The sequence below is a fragment of the Anguilla anguilla genome, chromosome 12 (assembly GCF_013347855.1).
Source record: "Anguilla anguilla isolate fAngAng1 chromosome 12, fAngAng1.pri, whole genome shotgun sequence".
NCBI lineage: Eukaryota > Metazoa > Chordata > Actinopteri > Anguilliformes > Anguillidae > Anguilla > Anguilla anguilla.
In genome coordinates this window covers 42,137,430-42,155,093 of record NC_049212.1, presented here as the reverse complement: position 1 = coordinate 42,155,093, position 17,664 = coordinate 42,137,430, and the positions used below count along the sequence as shown (strand labels likewise).

The window sequence follows — 17,664 nt, the reverse complement described above, 5'->3', positions numbered from 1 at the left end:
TCAGCCCTGCAGTCTGCCCCCCTGTCCCAACAGCCCTGCGGTCTGTACCCCCGCCCCATCAGCCCTGCAGTCTGCCCCCCTGTCCCATCAGCCCTGCAGTCTGCCCCCTGTCCCATCAGCCCTGCAGTCTGCCCCCCTGTCCCATCAGCCCTGCAGTCTGCCCCCCTGTCCCAACAGCCCTGCGGTCTGTACCCCCGCCCCATCAGCCCTGCAGTCTGCCCCCCTGTCCCATCAGCCCTACAGTCTGCCCCCCTGTCCCATCAGCCCTGCAGTCTGCCCCCCTGTCCCATCAGCCCTGCAGTCTGCCCCCTGTCCCATCAGCCCTGCAGTCTGCACCCCGTCCCATCAGCCCGGCAGTCTGCCCCCCTGTCCCAACAGCCCTGCAGTCTGCCCCCCTGTCCCAACAGCCCTGCAGTCTGCCCCCCTGTCCCATCAGCACTGCAGTCTGCCCCCCTGTCCCAACAGCCCTGCAGTCTGCACCCCTGTCCCAACAGCCCTGCAGTCTGCACCCCTGTCCCAACAGCCCTGCAGTCTGCACCCCTGTCCCAACAGCCCTGCAGTCTGCCCCCCGTCCCATCAGCCCTGCAGTCTGCACCCTGTCCCATCAGCCCTGCAGCCCTGCAGTCTGCCCCCTGTCCCATCAGCCCTGCAGTCTGCCCCCTGTCCCAACAGCCCTGCAGTCTGCCCCCCTGTCCCATCAGCCCTGCAGTCTGCCCCCTGTCCCATCAGCCCTGCAGTCTGCCCCCTGTCCCAACAGCCCTGCAGTCTGCCCCCTGTCCCATCAGCCCTGCAGTCTGCCCCCCTGTCCCAACAGCCCTGCAGTCTGCCCCCCTGTCCCAACAGCCCTGCAGTCTGCACCCCGTCCCAACAGCCCTGACCAGCGCTTAACCACATCTTACAAAAATGAGCTTCAGCTGTGAGGTTACAAGCCAGTAAACAGCACAGCGCCCCCTGCAGGGCCGGTGTGGAACAGCGGTATGAGTCAGTGAGAGAACAGGCCCATGTCAGGCACTGCTGTCCAGGTGCCTGCTGACAGTGACTGACAGCTGGAAGAAGAGAGGCGGAGCTGGAATGCATCAAAGATGGTGTAGTGATGTCAAGACAAAAACATCACAGGAATAACTGGAGAGAGACAGTGGAAACCATCACAGCCCTGCATCTCCCAGCATGGTATACAAGCACGCACATTTCATAAACATAAATACATATGTATTTATGTACCCTAACTCTGGAGAACTTACAAAACAGGATACAAAATAAAATGACCCCATGTAACACAAATCACCAACCAACATCCATCAATATGGCAGGTTTGAAAATATGAAGAAAAAAAAAGAAAAACTAAAGTTTAAATGCAGCACATTCCTATTTTTGTGAGCATGACTTCTTGAATATGATATATGAATCTGCAATATTTTCCTTCAGTGCCCATTTCATTAGTTTCTCCAGAATCTGTTCTTTTTATGAATTTGGCCTGTTATGCATATTTAGGAGACATGAGGCATACAATATGTATATATTCACAGAGTCTGGGTCATCTTGCTGAAATCCTCAGTGAGAAGCAGTGCGTTTAGCTTCTTGTAAAATGTCACTATGAACCAATACTGCATATTGGCTCAAACGCAATTATAGAATAATAAAAAAAATTGCTGACAAGTCTGACTTTGAAATATGCCTCAAACCGCCTCTATTAACCGCTGGCTCATCGATACTCTGTCCGTCACACACGGGGGGGGGGGGGGTGCCACACATGGGGGCGTCGCCTCTCAAATTAAAGATGTCATTTAGAATGAGTGCATTCTTTAGAAAGGCAGTGGTTGCGTATCGATTATTTATCTTCCAGAGAAAGTAACACTACGGACCAGAGCACTCCTTTTTATCGAGTCATATAATTTTCTCTCTCTCTCTCTCTCTCTCGCTTTCACACACACACACACACACTCTCATCTCATGTACAGTACTGAATGAATGATGAAAAAAAATCTATATTTCATGCATGTCTCTGACATCGGGCGATACCCAGCCCATTCAGCCTAATAAGACACACTGGTCATCCCCGTGTCTACAAATCAATAGAACATAATGCATCGCTTTCATCAACCACAGATAGTCACATAAGAAACTGGTAAACCACAAACCAAACAGGGAACATACTTCATACGTATGGTTTTTTTCCCCAATTAAAGCTAGGGGCACCATTCCTAGTCCTCTTTCCAAAACAAAAGAAAAGGCTGTTTGCTGGGCAATTTGATTCAGTTTCATAGCTCACTAGAACAACTCATAACACTTCCTCCTGTCACTGTTCTTTGTTTTTTGATCAGCCCCAAAGGCAGGAGCCCAACTCTGTCATACACAGAATGACCTTTGACCCCTGGTCAGAATGAAGGTGGCAAGAAATGCGCTTGTGTGGTCGTAGTCCTCCAAGAACAAACTGACAGCTGTGATACGTTCAGTACTGTGAAAACCGTTTCACTGTCACTGAGCAGCAGCCATACCACTTCCAGTCATCAATGCTAGCTTGCTAGCGGCATGGCTAAGGGTGTGGGCGCTAGGCTAATGCTCTTCTGCAACTGGAGCCACATCTAAGAGCCCATAGTACAGCAGTGTACTGTAAAATGAGCCGTATGTGCACTGTATAGCAGGGGAGAGGTAGCATCGAGGAGAGATTTAAAGATGTGTACTTTTCTCATTTTTTCCAGCTGATCTCTTTCCTGCTGCTCCTGCTGGTGGAGCAGTAACACTAATAATTTGCGTCTTTTCTGGATTTACTGTAAATCTCCATCTTAAACACCTTCTATTCAAGACTTCCCGGAGATTGCCTTAATTCTCTATGATCAGAATGATATCATCAGCATACAGACGAGAGCTTTACGGTCATTCAGCTCAATGGGAGCAGCTACATTTGCACATTTAATTTGTCGAGCTGGACCAATTTTTCAAAGCGCTGATAGGGCTGGTGAAAGTTTTACAGCGTCTGTAGCGGGAAACTATCCTGCATGAAACGAGCTATAGGTGCTGAACAGAGGACTTTTAGTGCCTCATAAAATATCCCATCAGCTACCACCAACCAGGGCATCTGGAGACTGCCACACACACACACACACACACACACACACACACACACGCTCTCACACACGTACGCACGCACACACACGCTCACACACGCACACACACATCTCAGATAAGAGAGAGGTGTGTATCTGAGAAAGGCCACCACAGTAACTGAACAATGCTGGACACAGCAAGGGAAAGGAGGCAGAACCGTCAGACAGGAAGTCACACTGAATCCTGGGACGCTGCCTGTGATACAGGGCACTGATGTGCACCGACAGGTACCTGCAGAAGGCAGGTATGCAATGGGCTACAGCAGGTAACACCTGTCACAATGAAACACCCAAATCCAAATCCAAACCAAAATGCTCTTCAATTCACGTTATGTAACAGACAACTTCAGAAATGAGAACGGGCTGGAGCTGCCAATTTTGCCCGTCTGTTTGAACCAATATTTCTGGTGAGCATCAGCAAATAAATGACAATGTGCACAGTATGAATATTACAATGTGCACAGTACGAATCGACAGCAGGTGTTGGATACTCACGTCACTGTCAACTGATTTCCCAAGAGAGACTGTTTTCTTTAGTTATATGGAAATACACCTGGTGAGAGTTCCTGTTTCATTGGTAAAATTCAAACCATAGCATGCAACTTGGAAAACAGTGCAAGAGATAAACCGTAGCAGAATCAGTTCCACATCTGTAGTTGCATATCTTCCCCTGTGACTATGAATCACCCCTATTCCTTTGTGCAGTCATTCAGAATCCACTGACACTAATAGACCTGTTGCACATCTCTACACCATCCACAGCTGTCAGTCATATTAGTCAGGGATGATGCCTGAGGGAGCCTTATCTCATGACCTATAAACTGAAGTTGAATCACAACCAACAAAGAACATCGGAGTGGGCTCTGAAGCAGCATATAAACCCCAGAATAAGGTCTCTTGCATTTGCTGCAGACCTCGGTCAAGTACATTAGGTGAAGTACTTTCCATCTTTAGGCTTTAGTGGAAAGTCATGACCCAGTCAAATATGTATGACTCATATCTGCACAGAGAGGACTACCGCACACTCACAAAATTTCTGGATTATTGTAAAGTAAACTTACCGATGAACACAGTACATTCTATCCCTAATGGACTCAGACATTTTGGGTTAAATAAACCCTCTGAATTTGGCCGTTTGCCAAACCTTGTGGTGTCTCTGAGATGTTCAGCCAATCACGACCCGCCGATGGAGGAAAAAAAAAACCCCCACATCCAATCACGTGATACTCAGGAAGAAAAGCGTACACCGGGTACAGGGAGCAGGGTTCAAACAGAGCGGACTGCTGCGCGGATCCCTGTTAAACATTTAACAGCGTTCCAGGAAAACGAGGAATCTGCCCCCCCCCCCCCCCCCCCCCCACAAACCCGCAGCACTGGGGCCTAACCTCCTCACCAGGGTCAGATTGAATCATGGAGAGGACGGGACAGCCACATTCCTGTCCTGGCAGGTCACAAGCTCTGCCTGTTAATCATGATCGTTAAGTTAATGTCTCATCCTCACAGTCACGCTGCGCATGAAGACCGGGTGGCCTAAACCGGTCTGTGTTTTTGAAGCTCATTTCCTGGTCTTGTTGAGAGACGTTGCTCACTAGCGGCAGTGCGTTTGGCTCCAGTACAGGTGTTTCAGCCCCCCGTTACAATGCAAGTCAACGGTAACAACACGCTCAAAATACAGTTAATAATTTTTTTCCCCACAAGTATCCTAAAACACAGAGACTCCGAACATCGGATCCTAAAGCCAAGAGACTTCTGCCCATCCTGCATTTTCCTTCCCATCTGACAGACACTCAGAGCCCCCACCCGAGCTGTGGGGGGGGGTCCTACCTACTGAAGCACTCAGACAGAAATTACTACCAGAGAGAGCGAGAGACAAAAACCTCAACAGAAACTGTAAATAAGCCCTCATCCTCACACAGAAAAAAACACTACATAATTCTTTTTTTTTTAAAACAAGGAATGGTTTGGGAACTGCACAGTAGTTGCAGGCTTGAATCTGAGGAGGGGCACAGCCATTGAACATTTCAGAAGGCATTTAAGGAAATATCCAGCTGTATAAACGTGTTAAATACAAAAAATAATTCACTCAAGGATAAGAGTGTCTGATATTTTATGTTTTAAATTTAGCAATGTCATAAAATCGCAAGTCCTTACAGACTCTTTGACATGTCAAAATTTGTGAACTTGCACACAATCCCAGTATTGCCTACATTCTTATTAAACCAGAAATCGTTCTACTCCACCACAGGCACAGTGTAAGAGGTAAGGTGTACAATGGTGTAAAATGGTGACAGCCTATCGATGGCCGCTGGTAAAAAGCACGCTACGGCCAGTCAGGGCAGGGGCGGCAGTGGGCCGTTTCCACCGCTCCGTGGACAAAGTAAAGTTAACAGCAGAAAAAAAATAAAATAAATAAACGCAAATAAACGCCAGACCAACCACAGTTCAGAAAGACTGAAACAACATGTCTCGGAAATCTACTCCGCAGAATAAAATTGTCTGAACTACCAGCGATAATTAGGAGCGCAGTTGGTCAAAACCCAATCGGTCTCTGCGGACCACTTGGACCATAATAAACCCCCCTAACCTGATATTGACTCTTCGCCTCCGCCCAGCAAGACAATAGGTCACCCTTTCGACATCCTGGGTGCCAGCTGCTGAATTAGTGCGCGTTTCACTTTTATAGAATAAATCCCTCGCGCGCACAGTGCCAGCGTTCCCAGGAGACACTTTCGCCCGTGATCATTCAGAACCGACAAGATGCGCATTATCATAAAAAAACAGTCAAAATGTACGTCAACTAAATACGTTTTCGAATAAACTGTCGAGTAGCGATGGGGAATATGAGCCTTAACGGTCAATGCAACAAGGCTACGGCGAGTTTAGCCGCGTTTCCAACGCCAGTGATACTTCCGATTCCAAAATGAAAACGGGACACATATTAAAGAAAAGTTAATAGTCTGTCACCGCTTCGTCGCGTTAACTGGCGTAGTCATCCTCCCCCTGTGTCTTTGGTCAGTTATCATGACAGCAATTGAAAACAGCGTGGAATCCATTCATTTCCACAGACAAAAAGCAATTGTTGCACACTTGAATAGCAGCCCGGGTCGTGTTTGCGAACCGATCGTCAGACCGTTGGTTCACCTGTCTCAGCCCTGTTAGTAACGAACACCTGGGTCTGCGCTGAAATAATCAGCGAATCAGCAAAATCCGGGCAACAACGCAGCAAGTCGTCATTCTCACATATCAGAAAAGCATTAAACAGCTGTGGGGAAAATCTGGTTTCAAAATGTTGCGGGTGCTCTGGCAGGTTGTCTCCAGTTCCGACATAAAGCGAGCGTCGGGACTGCGAATGACTTGATTTAATTTCATTCAGTACATTTCAACAAAAACGCGATTTATTTATTTTTCCCAGGGATACTTCACATTTGTTTAAAAGGGCACCGAACTATAAAATAATTGTTTAACTCAAATGTCAACATTTACAAAATATCTGTCTACACGCTAAATAACACGTGGACTACACTCCGTACCAATTTTGAAAACATAACTATTTGTCTTTCCAATTTTATTACAATGGTCCACAGAAGTGGCGAATCAAACGGTTACATTGCTATTAATCGACCATACAACGCACGCTGTGTTCCACGCAATATGCTTCTCCCACACTGAGGCCACCGCTTGCTTCTGTCGTCATCAAACTTATTTAAATCAAATAAGTAACGTTACTTACAGTTCTCAGCTCGTGCGTGCGGTCCTTCATGGTGTTCAGATGGACTTGGTAGCCCGTTCACTAGGAACCTAGTCTAAGATGCTCCTGTAATCTCGCCAGCTCGATTTCTAACGCTTATTTCCTTCTTTTTCAAAGAGCAGCGGTAAGAGGCGGGGGCGCGCAAGGAGGTGTAGTGATGTCGAGAGCGCGCATCGCACAGCTAGAGAGAGAGAGAGATTTCCATTCTTTGATTTATTTATTTATTTATTTCCATGACAGGGTAGGTGGCAGCACACAGAGAAGGTAAGGCGAGGCTACCCGTGCGTGTAACTTGAATAGTCGCTCACATTCACATCAAGCAATATTCCGCGTTCACTTTTTACATTTCCCATCACAGGAAAACAAACGTTCTTTACAACTGCATGTCCAAGTAACGTACTGCATCAAAGCGCTAAAGCCAGCAACGTCAAAATATCGGTAATATACGTCGTGGAGTTAAAATTTTAATTGACTGTCGGCTAAAACAGGTTTGTAAAAAGATAACGCCAAGTTACGTTTTGTGATGTTCCTATGAAGCCCGAAAGCTTCGCTTGTGCAACAGCGACCTCTGTTGGCGACAATATTCCAGGTAAAGGCTTATTGCGCGTTTCCCATGTCTTGTATTCACCGTTGGCTGAAGCCAATCCGTTATTTTCAAACATCATTTGAATTAAAGCACAAGGTGGCGCGAATGAATGAAATATTCACGGTTGCGGCTGTGGAGGCCGAGGTAGGGGCATAGGTTAACACAGAAATGAGGATTGTGGGTATGCATAAATTATGCACAACAGAGAAAAGAGTGAGAGCAGTAAGTCTGTTTGAAACAGAATGAACAGGTAGCTGAGGAGAGAGGCACAAGCCAGCACCAGGGTGGAGAAAAAGAGACGTGGTGATTTTAATATATATTTTCAGGTCAATGTCTCGTGATATAAAAGAATCTTTGCCTTTCGCGAGGGAAAGGTTTGATTGACAGGCTGGATAAAGTCCCGTTCTTGCACGGGGCAGGTTTTGGTTTGGCGGTGTGTGGGATGGATATTTCAGCGTAGAGAGGGTCACACACGGGGTCTGCCGAAACGCACGCTGCCCCAGCTGGCCGTGCGGAGCCCCCGGGGGGGGGGGGGCGTGTCCCGGGTCCAGGGCGTGAGCGGTGAGAGCCCAGCGCGGGGGTCAGAACCGAGGCTTCCTGTGCCGTCCCGTGTACTTGGTGTCCGCTCGGACCTCCCTGGGAAGAGCAGGAGAAACAACCTTCAGTTAGCAAATAAAGGCCCATTCCAGAGCTGCAGCGCATTCCAGAGCTCCCGCCCATTTCAGAGCTCCAGTGCATTCCAGAGCTCCCGCCCATTCCAGAGCTGCAGCGCATTTAAGAGCTCCCGCGCATTTCAGAGCTGCAGCGCATTCCAGAGCTCCCGCGCATTCCAGAGCTCCCGCGCATTTCAGAGCTCCAGCGCATTTCAGAGCTGCAGCGCATTTCAGAGCTCCCGCGCATTTCAGAGCTCCAGAGCATTTCAGAGCTCCAGAGCATTTCAGAGCTCCAGCGCATTCCAGAGCTCCAGCGCATTCCAGAGCTCCCGCGCATTTCGGGGTTTATAAAGAGATGTGAAGGTGGACAGACTGGACCCTTCATTTCCAGGGTGGAGCGGCTCTCGTCTGAACACAGGGCCTCTCTCCCGCTCAGTTAAACGCGTAAATAAAGACGTCATATTACCGGCCCTGTCGTCTCCTCCTCTCCTTCTTCTCCAGGATCCAGTCTTTACTCTTCTTCAGCGACTTCCCCTTCATGTTTTTGAAGCGACACCTTCGGGGGACAGAAGGAGAAGTCAGCGCTGGAAGTGAGGAGATGCTGGACAGTGGGCAGTCTGGCCCACTGGTCTGTCTGTGCTGCAGGTCTGTAGCTCTGTCTGTGCTGCAGGTCTGCGCTGCTTTTTGTCAGAGGGAGGAAAAGCCGCAGGGGCTGCAGCTCCAACCCCGTGGTACGAGGGCCCTCTGGGTCACTCTGGGTCTGGGAGCACCTCCAAAAGCAAGGGGGTACAACCCCGCTCTGGAGGTGCAAAGACCCCCCCCCCCCCCCCTCACCACCCCCCTAACAGTGCCGTACACATTAGCCCAGAGCAGGGCTGTCCAGCTCCAAGCCCTGCAAGGTGCCTGCAGGTTTCCATGGTTTCCTTTCAATCAGCAGCCAATCAAGGTGAGTGTGTGGACTCTAGCCAATCAGTGAATTACGCGCTTACGTTTAACACCCACCCAAAACCAGACACTGCAGCGTCTGATGGTGTCGGTGACGTTCAGCCTCCTACCTCCCAACTCCTAAAGGACATCTTTTTTTAACCAATCATTGAAGAGACGAAGAAGAGATAAAGTGGTAGGACTAACTGGACTGTCTTACTGGGAACTATGGCATGTATGTATGTGCACGTATATGGGCCTTTGTGTGTGTGTGTGTGTGTGTGTGTGCGTGCGTGTTTTCAATGTGTTGCATTGTTTGTAGAATTATCTGTGCATTTATTAAACAAATGTCTGACTAATACAGAAATTAATATTTGAATCATTTTTAGGAAGGTCACAATACAGCTTTACCTCTGCCCAGTGAACTGGACTTGATTGGCAACACCCCTGTCAACTGTCTCTGAGCCCAGCCCCTGTAAGAGAAGAGTCACGTTTACTGACTAACAAATCCACACCCCCCACCACACCCCCCCGCCCCCAGCTAGAATATTAATTATCCTGCTCAGTTTCTAATGCCTACAATCTGTGACCTACGTCAAACATTTTAGTAATAGTGATGTTAATAAGAGTAAGTTGTATTTATATGGCACCCTTGGTTGTAGTAATATGGTTGCGGGTGAAAGGCAGTACCTTGGGTAAAACTCCAGACACCCCTGCAAACAGGCAGAGGAAGAACCTGCACCAGAGAGACAGAAATCACAAAAACAAGCAGAAACTTACAGTTAAAATCCAGTTACTTGAGCTATGGACTGCTTTAAAAAAATATTGTGTTGTTACACTTTACACGTTCTGTGAATTCCATCTCTGTCTCACTCTCATGCACTCTCTCTCACTCCAGCTCTAAGTCTCTCTCTCGTTCTCTCTTTTGCTGTGCGTGTGTGTGAGAGAGAGAGTGTGTGTGTGTGTGAGGGAGTGTGTGTATGTGTGGAAGGGCTTACTTCTTGGCCTTGGTGCTGTTGGGGTAGTCCACCACCATGCCCCCGGTGAACCCTGCCTTCATGGCCTGTGTGGTGATCAGCTCCAGCTGGAGAAGACGGGACACAGGAGCCCAAAGTGTCAGAAAAACAGCGATTTCATCAATAAATACGCAAAACAATTGCCTTAACAACTGCAGTTAATCAGAGTACACACACACAGTACACATCACACAACAAATCCTTCTGTTAAAAAATTACATTTTATAAAAGTAACAACTCCAGCAATCTATTCAGATATAAAATAAATAAAACCAGGATTTTGTATGGTATACATGGTAGACATAATATAACCGCATTCTGGGCTAAAGCCCAAAACTTCCTGAAAGAACGTAAAAGGAACAAATGAAGGATTGTTCTATAAAACGACATGCATTATACAACTTATTTCAAAATGAATTAAATTGTCTATTAACGCCCAAATCTTATATGCGATTGCTGCTGCTCCTGACAGGAAGGGACCAGCAGACATTCTCCAGTCCGATGGTGATGCCCTCACACCCGTGACTCAGCGAATCAGTCTAATGTGGAACCTACTTTTACTAAAGGTCTCTCTAAATGTGAGGTTTCAGACGATCTCTGGTACAAATATTTCATCAGAGAAACAGTGAAGTCATTTAAAAAAAAAAAAAAAAACAGAAAACGTTTGATGATGTCACAGGCTCCTGTCCCTGTGTGTCGATCTCCTCTCACCTGTTCAGAGTTCTCAGGGTAGATCTGAAACACAGCTCGGGCTCCTCGAACCTAAACACACAAACACACACAAGCACGAGCACAATCAAAAAGCAAAGCAATCACTCCTACCTGGGCACAAGGATTATATCTAACCCAAATTAATAAAAAGGTGTAGTCATAGAAAAGATTTTTTAAAGAGTCAACACAGTGGCTCATGGACAAGTTTCACAAAGCTGGTTGAGCAAAGTCAGGCTTATTTCATTTTTACAGAGAATAGTTGTGCTATTGAATGGCTGGGACGATTGTCCATTTAAACATAGACAGCAGTTAGCCTGTTACAATATACAGCCTTTTTTAAGCCAATAGGAGTACTGAATGCTCACCAGTGAGGCATAGACAGCCAAGAGGAGTACTGAATGCGCACCAGTGAGGAATATACAGCCAATAGGAGTACTGAATGCTCACCAGTGAGGAATAAACAGCCAATAGGAGGACTGAATACTCACCAGGGAGGAGTACAGGGTGCTAAAGAAGGTGTAAAGTCTCTTAGGAGGGCTGTGTGACTTTTTGTCAGCATTGCACAGCCACTGCAGAGCAGAAATACTGGGTAAAACACAGAAGGCATCCATTACCCTCAATTACAGTCAGAGAGCACATCCATTACCATCAGTTACAATCACAGAGCACATCCATTACCATCAGTTACAATCACAGAGCACATCCATTACCCTCAATTACAGTCAGAGAGCACATCCATTACCATCCATTACCCTCAGTTACAGTCACAGAGCACATCCATTACCCTCAGTTAGTCACAAAGCACATCCATTACCATCAGTTACAATCACAGAGCACATCCATTACCATCAGTTACAATCACAGAGCACATCCATTACCCTCAGTTACAGTCACAGAGCACATCCATTACCATCAGTTACAATCACAGAGCACATCCATTACCCTCAGTTACAGTCACAAAGCACATCCATTACCCTCAGTTAGTCACAAAGCACATCCATTACCCTCAGTTACAATCACAGAGCACATCCATTACCATCAGTTACAATCACAGAGCACATCCATTACCCTCAGTTACAGTCACAAAGCAAATCCATTACCCTCAGTTACAGTCACAAAGCACATCCATTACCCTCAGTTAGTCAAAAAGCACATCCATTACCCTCAGTTACAGGGTCAGAGGATTGAGCACAGGGTAAAACTAATGACACAGTCTTTACCATCAGTTACACTGTGAGGCTGATGTTCAGGGTCAAACAGTGATACAGTAATTATGCTAAAATGCAGTAATGTACTGGACAGAAGAGCGACACAATGCTGACCTGACACAGCCGTCGAAGGTCCCGGGCCTGAAAGGCATCCCCTGGCCCATGTCACCCACGAGCAGGTCTCCTTCCACCTCCCTGTCTAAAGCCACGTCTGAGGAACGCAAACACACACACATCTTCCGCTAGCGCACACATAAAGGACTACACATTCAATCAAGGGCTGCTGAACTACAACATATCCCACAAGCCCACTTCTCATTTCCCTCGGTGTCTAAAGCAAAGCGCCAAGGGAAGCCGACGGGCCAAACCCTAATCCAGGCTCTCTCTCCCATTGGCTCTTTAACCAAACACGTCTGAGCTGAATAACTACAGCACCTTTATGACGGGATCTGGTAATCACTGCACTTTTACATACCGTATTTAACACTGTTGTGTCAGCATGGTTTTTTTCTTTTTTAAATGTACGTTTCTCTCGTTTATTGGAGGTTGAGTTCTGCTCACCCAACATGGCGGTGCTGATGTCCACTCCCACCCACAGGTGTCCTTCTTCTGTCAGGTAATCACCACTGAGTCCAGATCCGCACCTGCGTGCACAACCAAAGCCTTCAGGCTACAGCATGGAGAAGCTCTCTGCACACCTTACTGCACTTTAACACCACGCACTGACCGACAGACAGCCCACTGCACAACAACCCCAACCTGCAGTAACGTACTGAGATTAAAGCAAAACACGCAACTGCTCTGTGACAGCTGATGTTGTGTGCCATGGTAAGAGTGCTGAAAATGAGTGTTAGCTGTGAACACTGTGGTGTAGCACATGGATGACTGTTCACTCAGTGTGTGTTCGCATCTGTCCATAAATGACATACACCATAGATAAACGCACTGTTCTGTGCCCCTAAGTGTTGAATAGAGATTAAATCGGATCCTGAATCTGCCACAGTTCATATGCCATCCTGCGGTTTTCTGCTGTCAGCCAGCAGCTGCCCATACCTATCCATCTCCGGCGTGTCTGAGTTTTACCCATAGACATACATTTAACTAGAGAGGCGGGCACACCTTCAACTAACTCTCCAGTACGCTCTACGGCTGTGTTCGAAACTTCATACTCGATGGTTTTACCCCGCGTCCAGCAGGAAACAGGGCTGGTCCTCCGGCAGGCTCAGCAGCTCCACGGCTCTCTCTGACATCTGACTCTGGATCTCAATCATTCGCGAGCTGTAAACCGCAAAAGACACAATATTACTACTAGGAAAGCGCAAAGACTACCAAACACCACTGGGTAAACAGGACCGTGTATGCACAGGGTTTCAAAAAACCAATCAAAAGCAAACGGAGCACAACAACTCACGGCACCAGAATATATATTATGGATATTTAAATTCAGGCGACACTAGAGTATACCGCAGTGGATCGTGTGAACAGAAACGTAAAGTGAAGACGCATACGCACTTCTGAGAGTACTTTCTGGCTTCCTCTTCGTTGTAAAACTGCGGAAAGAAGCAAAAACGACTGTGGGTTTCACTTATATTAACCCAATTCTAGTGCATCACAATGTTTGTTTAACAACAGGAAATGATATGTAGATGGATAGCCATCTAACTAGCTACACTGCAAACACAGAGTCCTGTTCTAGTCAAGTAACCGTAGCCTGTAACATGTATTTTGGGAAGCTATAGGTTAGCTATATCTACTTACCACCTCTGGCGGTGCCATGTGTTCCGGTCTTCGACCACTTGACATTTTGGTTTTTTTCAGTGAGATAATTCGCTCCGCGAGAATGTTAAATGTTACTGTAAATCAATCCCTGCTAACAACTGTATGTTTGCTGCTTTTCTGTAAGACTCAGCAGGGCACCACATGTCTGAGCTATGACGTCACATCAACGCGACTGTAAACCGTGATCATTTAAAGAAACAGTCCGCTCATTCGTATGAAAGAATCTGAATCTGCTCAGATGAAGTCTATGGTTCAGATCTTTAGCAAGGTGCTATTCTTGTTTTTATGTATTAGTATCCGGTTCGATCGCGATCTAATCCTATTTCTCAGGATCTCCCTTCATGTGTACAGTTTGTGACGTCTTAAAAGATGAGCAAATATTTAGGCTACCTGTTGGCCCATTCGAATCAAAGTTTTAGCGTTATCTAAACCAATCAACAATGTATTGAGGGTAATGAAATGAATGATTAAACGAAAGTATTTGCAAAAATGAATTAAGTAAGATAAAAAATATTCTTCTGAAGCTGTAACATTTGTTAATTATGTCGATAATGCGATTGGTCTAGCTAAGTGAGATAACATGCCAGGCGGTTCCGTTACATTTTTGGACATTTGTGGGCTGAACGCACCTAGCACAGGATTGGACAGTAGTGCAATGACCTCACTTCTTTTTACTCCGTAACGTGCTTCTGATTGGCCCTTTTTGTAGACATCCCGGATGTTGATTGTAGTTCGTCCTGTTCCAATTCCTGAACTGCGACTATGGCGGAGGTCAGGCGAAGAGTTAGCAGAGAAGCTGGTAGATTCGTAGCACTGGCAAAGGGATCTAATCGGGCATCATTCAGGATTAATGGTAAACTGTCAGTAGGAGCGGTCCCGGAGGGTGCCTTGCTTAACGGAACGAGGAAAGCAAGTACCGTTAATGTAGCCCAGCTCGACGACAGCGAACTGACTAGAGGCGGCTGCCGAAAATGGCAGCTGTCTCAGCCTGACAGGGTCACTAGCGAAAGTTTTATGGACAGTAGAAACTGTACGGAACATGTGAAACTGAGCCTCCCGGTAGAGGAAAAATGCACCGGTCTGTCTAAGCCAGAGGACAACGCCGTTTCGTTAAAGAGAGGACTTTCTCAAACTTCGGATACGATGGACACGATGTCATTGGAGGTTAGCGCTAAGAACCTTGGACAATTTACGCACAACATTCAGGAGATGACTGACTGTCAGATTGGAGACGTGGACTGTAAGGGTGATTTACATGACTGGTTTGGCACTGAGGATCTATCAATGGGTGAATCGAAATGGCCTGAAGACTGCCGTCACCTGCTGTCCGACATTTGCGCACAGAAACAGGTTCACAAGATCATATCCCTGAAGAAAAACGCCTTTTTGACATGTGTCACCAACTTGACGAATCAACAGCAGCAGAGAGGGTTCTATACTCTATTAAACCAGACTGCAGTGCAGTGGAATTTCTTTGTGCAAGCTGGATATTCCGGGGCAATGTCATTCGCCAGAGCTTACGGCTGGCGCGGACAGAATGGCAGTTCAGCGGCACCTCCACTCTACAGAAGCAGGACTGCTTATTACGATATCCTCCAGGTGTCCCCGAACGCCACGCAAGCTCAGATTAAAACGGCGTACTACAAACAGTCCTTCATGTACCACCCGGATAGGAACTCGGGGAGCGAGGAGGCGACGCTGCGCTTCTCCGAAATCAGCGAGGCTTACACCGTCTTGGGTAGCATCGCTCTGAGGAGGAAGTATGACCGCGGCATCTTGAGTCAGTCTGATGTTCAAGATGCCGGCAAACCCTCCTCCAGAGAACCGCGGAGCTCTAGCCCCGCGGGGCAGCAGCAGCAGAAGCCTCGATACACCCACACCAACGCTATGGGTGACAAAAAGATGTTCGATTTTGACGCCTTTTACCGTGCGCACTACGGCGAACAGCTGCAGCGGGAAAGAGAACTTCGCGCGCTGAAGGAGAAACTACGAGAAGAACAGCAGAAGGAGAAAGAGAAGTGGAAGTCAGACAAAATGACAGAGCTTTCTGTGCTGATGATAATGGCATTGGCATTCTGTATTTTTGCCAGAATGTAGTCTGGAGATTAATTTACCGGAACCCGGGGGGTTTCAGCGAGGATACAGAGACATGGCTCTGAGAAATGTGATCTGACCCAGGGGTTCCACGATAAAAAAAACGTGCCTTATATGGGCATTGGCACAGGCAAGGGTTATGGCACATACTGTGTTCCTCGTCTATTGTAGCGTCATATACATGTAGCTATTTGATAGAGAGTACCTCTAAGGAGACTAGTGTAGTGGAACTTGAGTGCTTTTATCGTGGAGTTTCCCTGGGTCCAGAGATGGTATCTGCATGGTACAATCAGGAAGTATTTCTGCTGTCGAGCAAATTACCTCTGAAGAAAAACACAAGGCTTGGATCCACAGTGAACAAAAGGAACATTAGATCAGTGGACCTGCCAATTCCACAGATTCATCTCAGATTTTTAGCATTTGAATGGGTTGCTTTGGTCAAACTTTCTGAAATATTTTCAAAAATATGCATGCTGTACTGAAGCTCAGAGTCTTTGACTCTTGGTCAGTATGGCAATTTTGTGTATGTCGTAATGTGAGTCGAAAGTCTTCCTCAAACTTTCACTCATAAATGCTGAGAGCGAACATTACGGTGTATCAAACACAGATAGCACACTGTATAGCTCACTACAGAAGCTCCAGAGATCTCACATGAACCATACTTCATCTGACGTTGCAACAGATCTCGTGTATCACTGAGCCATACCATCAGCAACAGTGGTGCATAACGACTGACAGCTGGAGCCTGGAAGCACTGATTTAAGAGCCTTAAAGGAGAAATGCTTTAACTGATCGCAGGTCAGGCTTTGTGGACACTTTCCACTCAGCGAGGTGAAATTACTGGCTAAGTGAATCTTTTCAGGAAAACTGAAGCAAAGCGATGTTTAATAAACATCTATTCTGCTCAATTGGTTTATTTATGCTTGTACAGAACACTGAGTTCTCATGAGAAGGAGAATGAATGTTAACTGTAATGACGTACGGAGTGTCCAGTCATGGACCAGGTTTTCCCAGGTGTGTGCTGTGGACTCTACCTTTACCTGAGGGGGTTTTCCTCTTACCGCTGACCTGTACCGATCCTAAGAAAGGCTCAAAGGCTTTTTATTATGCGTCTGTACAGAACAGCTGCACAGCTGGAGTGAGCTTTAGCTTGTGTACCTCATTAGACCTCCAGCCAACTGTTCTTTTGTTAATTCATCTTTTTCCCATTTCATTGTTTAATGTTCAGTCTACACAATATTAAATATTAATATTCACGAAAGTGTGCCAGTTGGCTTTTTCTGTCTGGCTGAGAAAAGCATTCTGGGCCACAGTGTACAGAAGACACATTTTGGGCAACCTTTGGGCAAAATTACGGTTTTCCCACTTAACTAATTGGAATTAACTTTATTTGAGTCCCTTAGACACAAAGATGATTACTGATTTGACACATGCACCTTATTACGCTGTGACATGGATTTGTTCAAGTATAATAACCTGGTGTTCACCCTGTGTCGTAATACAATTTGTATCTGGTTATGTAATAAGTAAACATTGAAAATACAACAATGTCTCTTTCCATCATAGCTGTATAAAGATATGACCATTTTGGCCAGAATTAATCATTAATTTTGACTTGCAAAGTAAACACAAGCACTTTTTTACACTGTTTCGCAAGTTGGTTTTGCTGGATCTGCCCAACTGTGTTCATTTAAAAAAAATTATTATTATTTTTTTTAAATCTAAAAAAAATCTTGCTTTTATTTGTTAATCAAAGTTCAGGATGAAATGTTGCTTGCACCCCTGCTCCTGAGAGCAGTCATAGGTTTGCAGGAGTTTGTTTCCATGGCAACAATCATGGC

General features: G+C 46.4%; 3 protein-coding genes across 10 annotated transcripts in view; 1 reads left to right on the top strand and 2 right to left on the bottom strand.

Moving 5' to 3' along the window:
- Positions 1-7,002, bottom strand: part of stx1a (syntaxin 1A (brain)) — a 37,373-nt gene extending 30,371 nt beyond the window's left edge. For all 8 annotated transcript variants that reach the window (XR_004761762.1, XM_035385343.1, XM_035385342.1 and 5 more), the window contains exon 1: positions 6,835-7,002. Coding sequence is in view for 7 of the 8 variants with exons in the window: in XM_035385343.1 (XP_035241234.1) it covers positions 6,835-6,864 (30 nt within the window). In the remaining variant the exon portion in view is untranslated. The remainder of the gene's footprint in view (positions 1-6,834) is intronic.
- A 66-nt stretch (positions 7,003-7,068) lies between these two features.
- bud23 (BUD23 rRNA methyltransferase and ribosome maturation factor) lies at positions 7,069-13,917 on the bottom strand. Its single transcript, XM_035385350.1, has 12 exons — positions 13,709-13,917; positions 13,463-13,500; positions 13,133-13,228; positions 12,512-12,594; positions 12,065-12,161; positions 11,231-11,327; positions 10,743-10,793; positions 10,014-10,099; positions 9,706-9,751; positions 9,427-9,488; positions 8,558-8,647; positions 7,069-8,074 (listed from the first exon to the last, which is right to left on the bottom strand). Exons 1-12 carry the CDS (start codon positions 13,751-13,753, stop codon positions 8,020-8,022), a joined length of 846 nt encoding a protein of 281 aa, XP_035241241.1. The 5' UTR covers positions 13,754-13,917; the 3' UTR covers positions 7,069-8,019.
- A 372-nt stretch (positions 13,918-14,289) lies between these two features.
- On the top strand, positions 14,290-16,731 carry LOC118209744. The gene has a single exon (XM_035385341.1). The coding sequence runs from the start codon at positions 14,492-14,494 to the stop codon at positions 15,824-15,826; it is 1,335 nt and encodes a 444-aa protein (XP_035241232.1). The 5' UTR covers positions 14,290-14,491; the 3' UTR covers positions 15,827-16,731.
- The last annotated feature ends 933 nt before the right edge of the window (positions 16,732-17,664 follow it).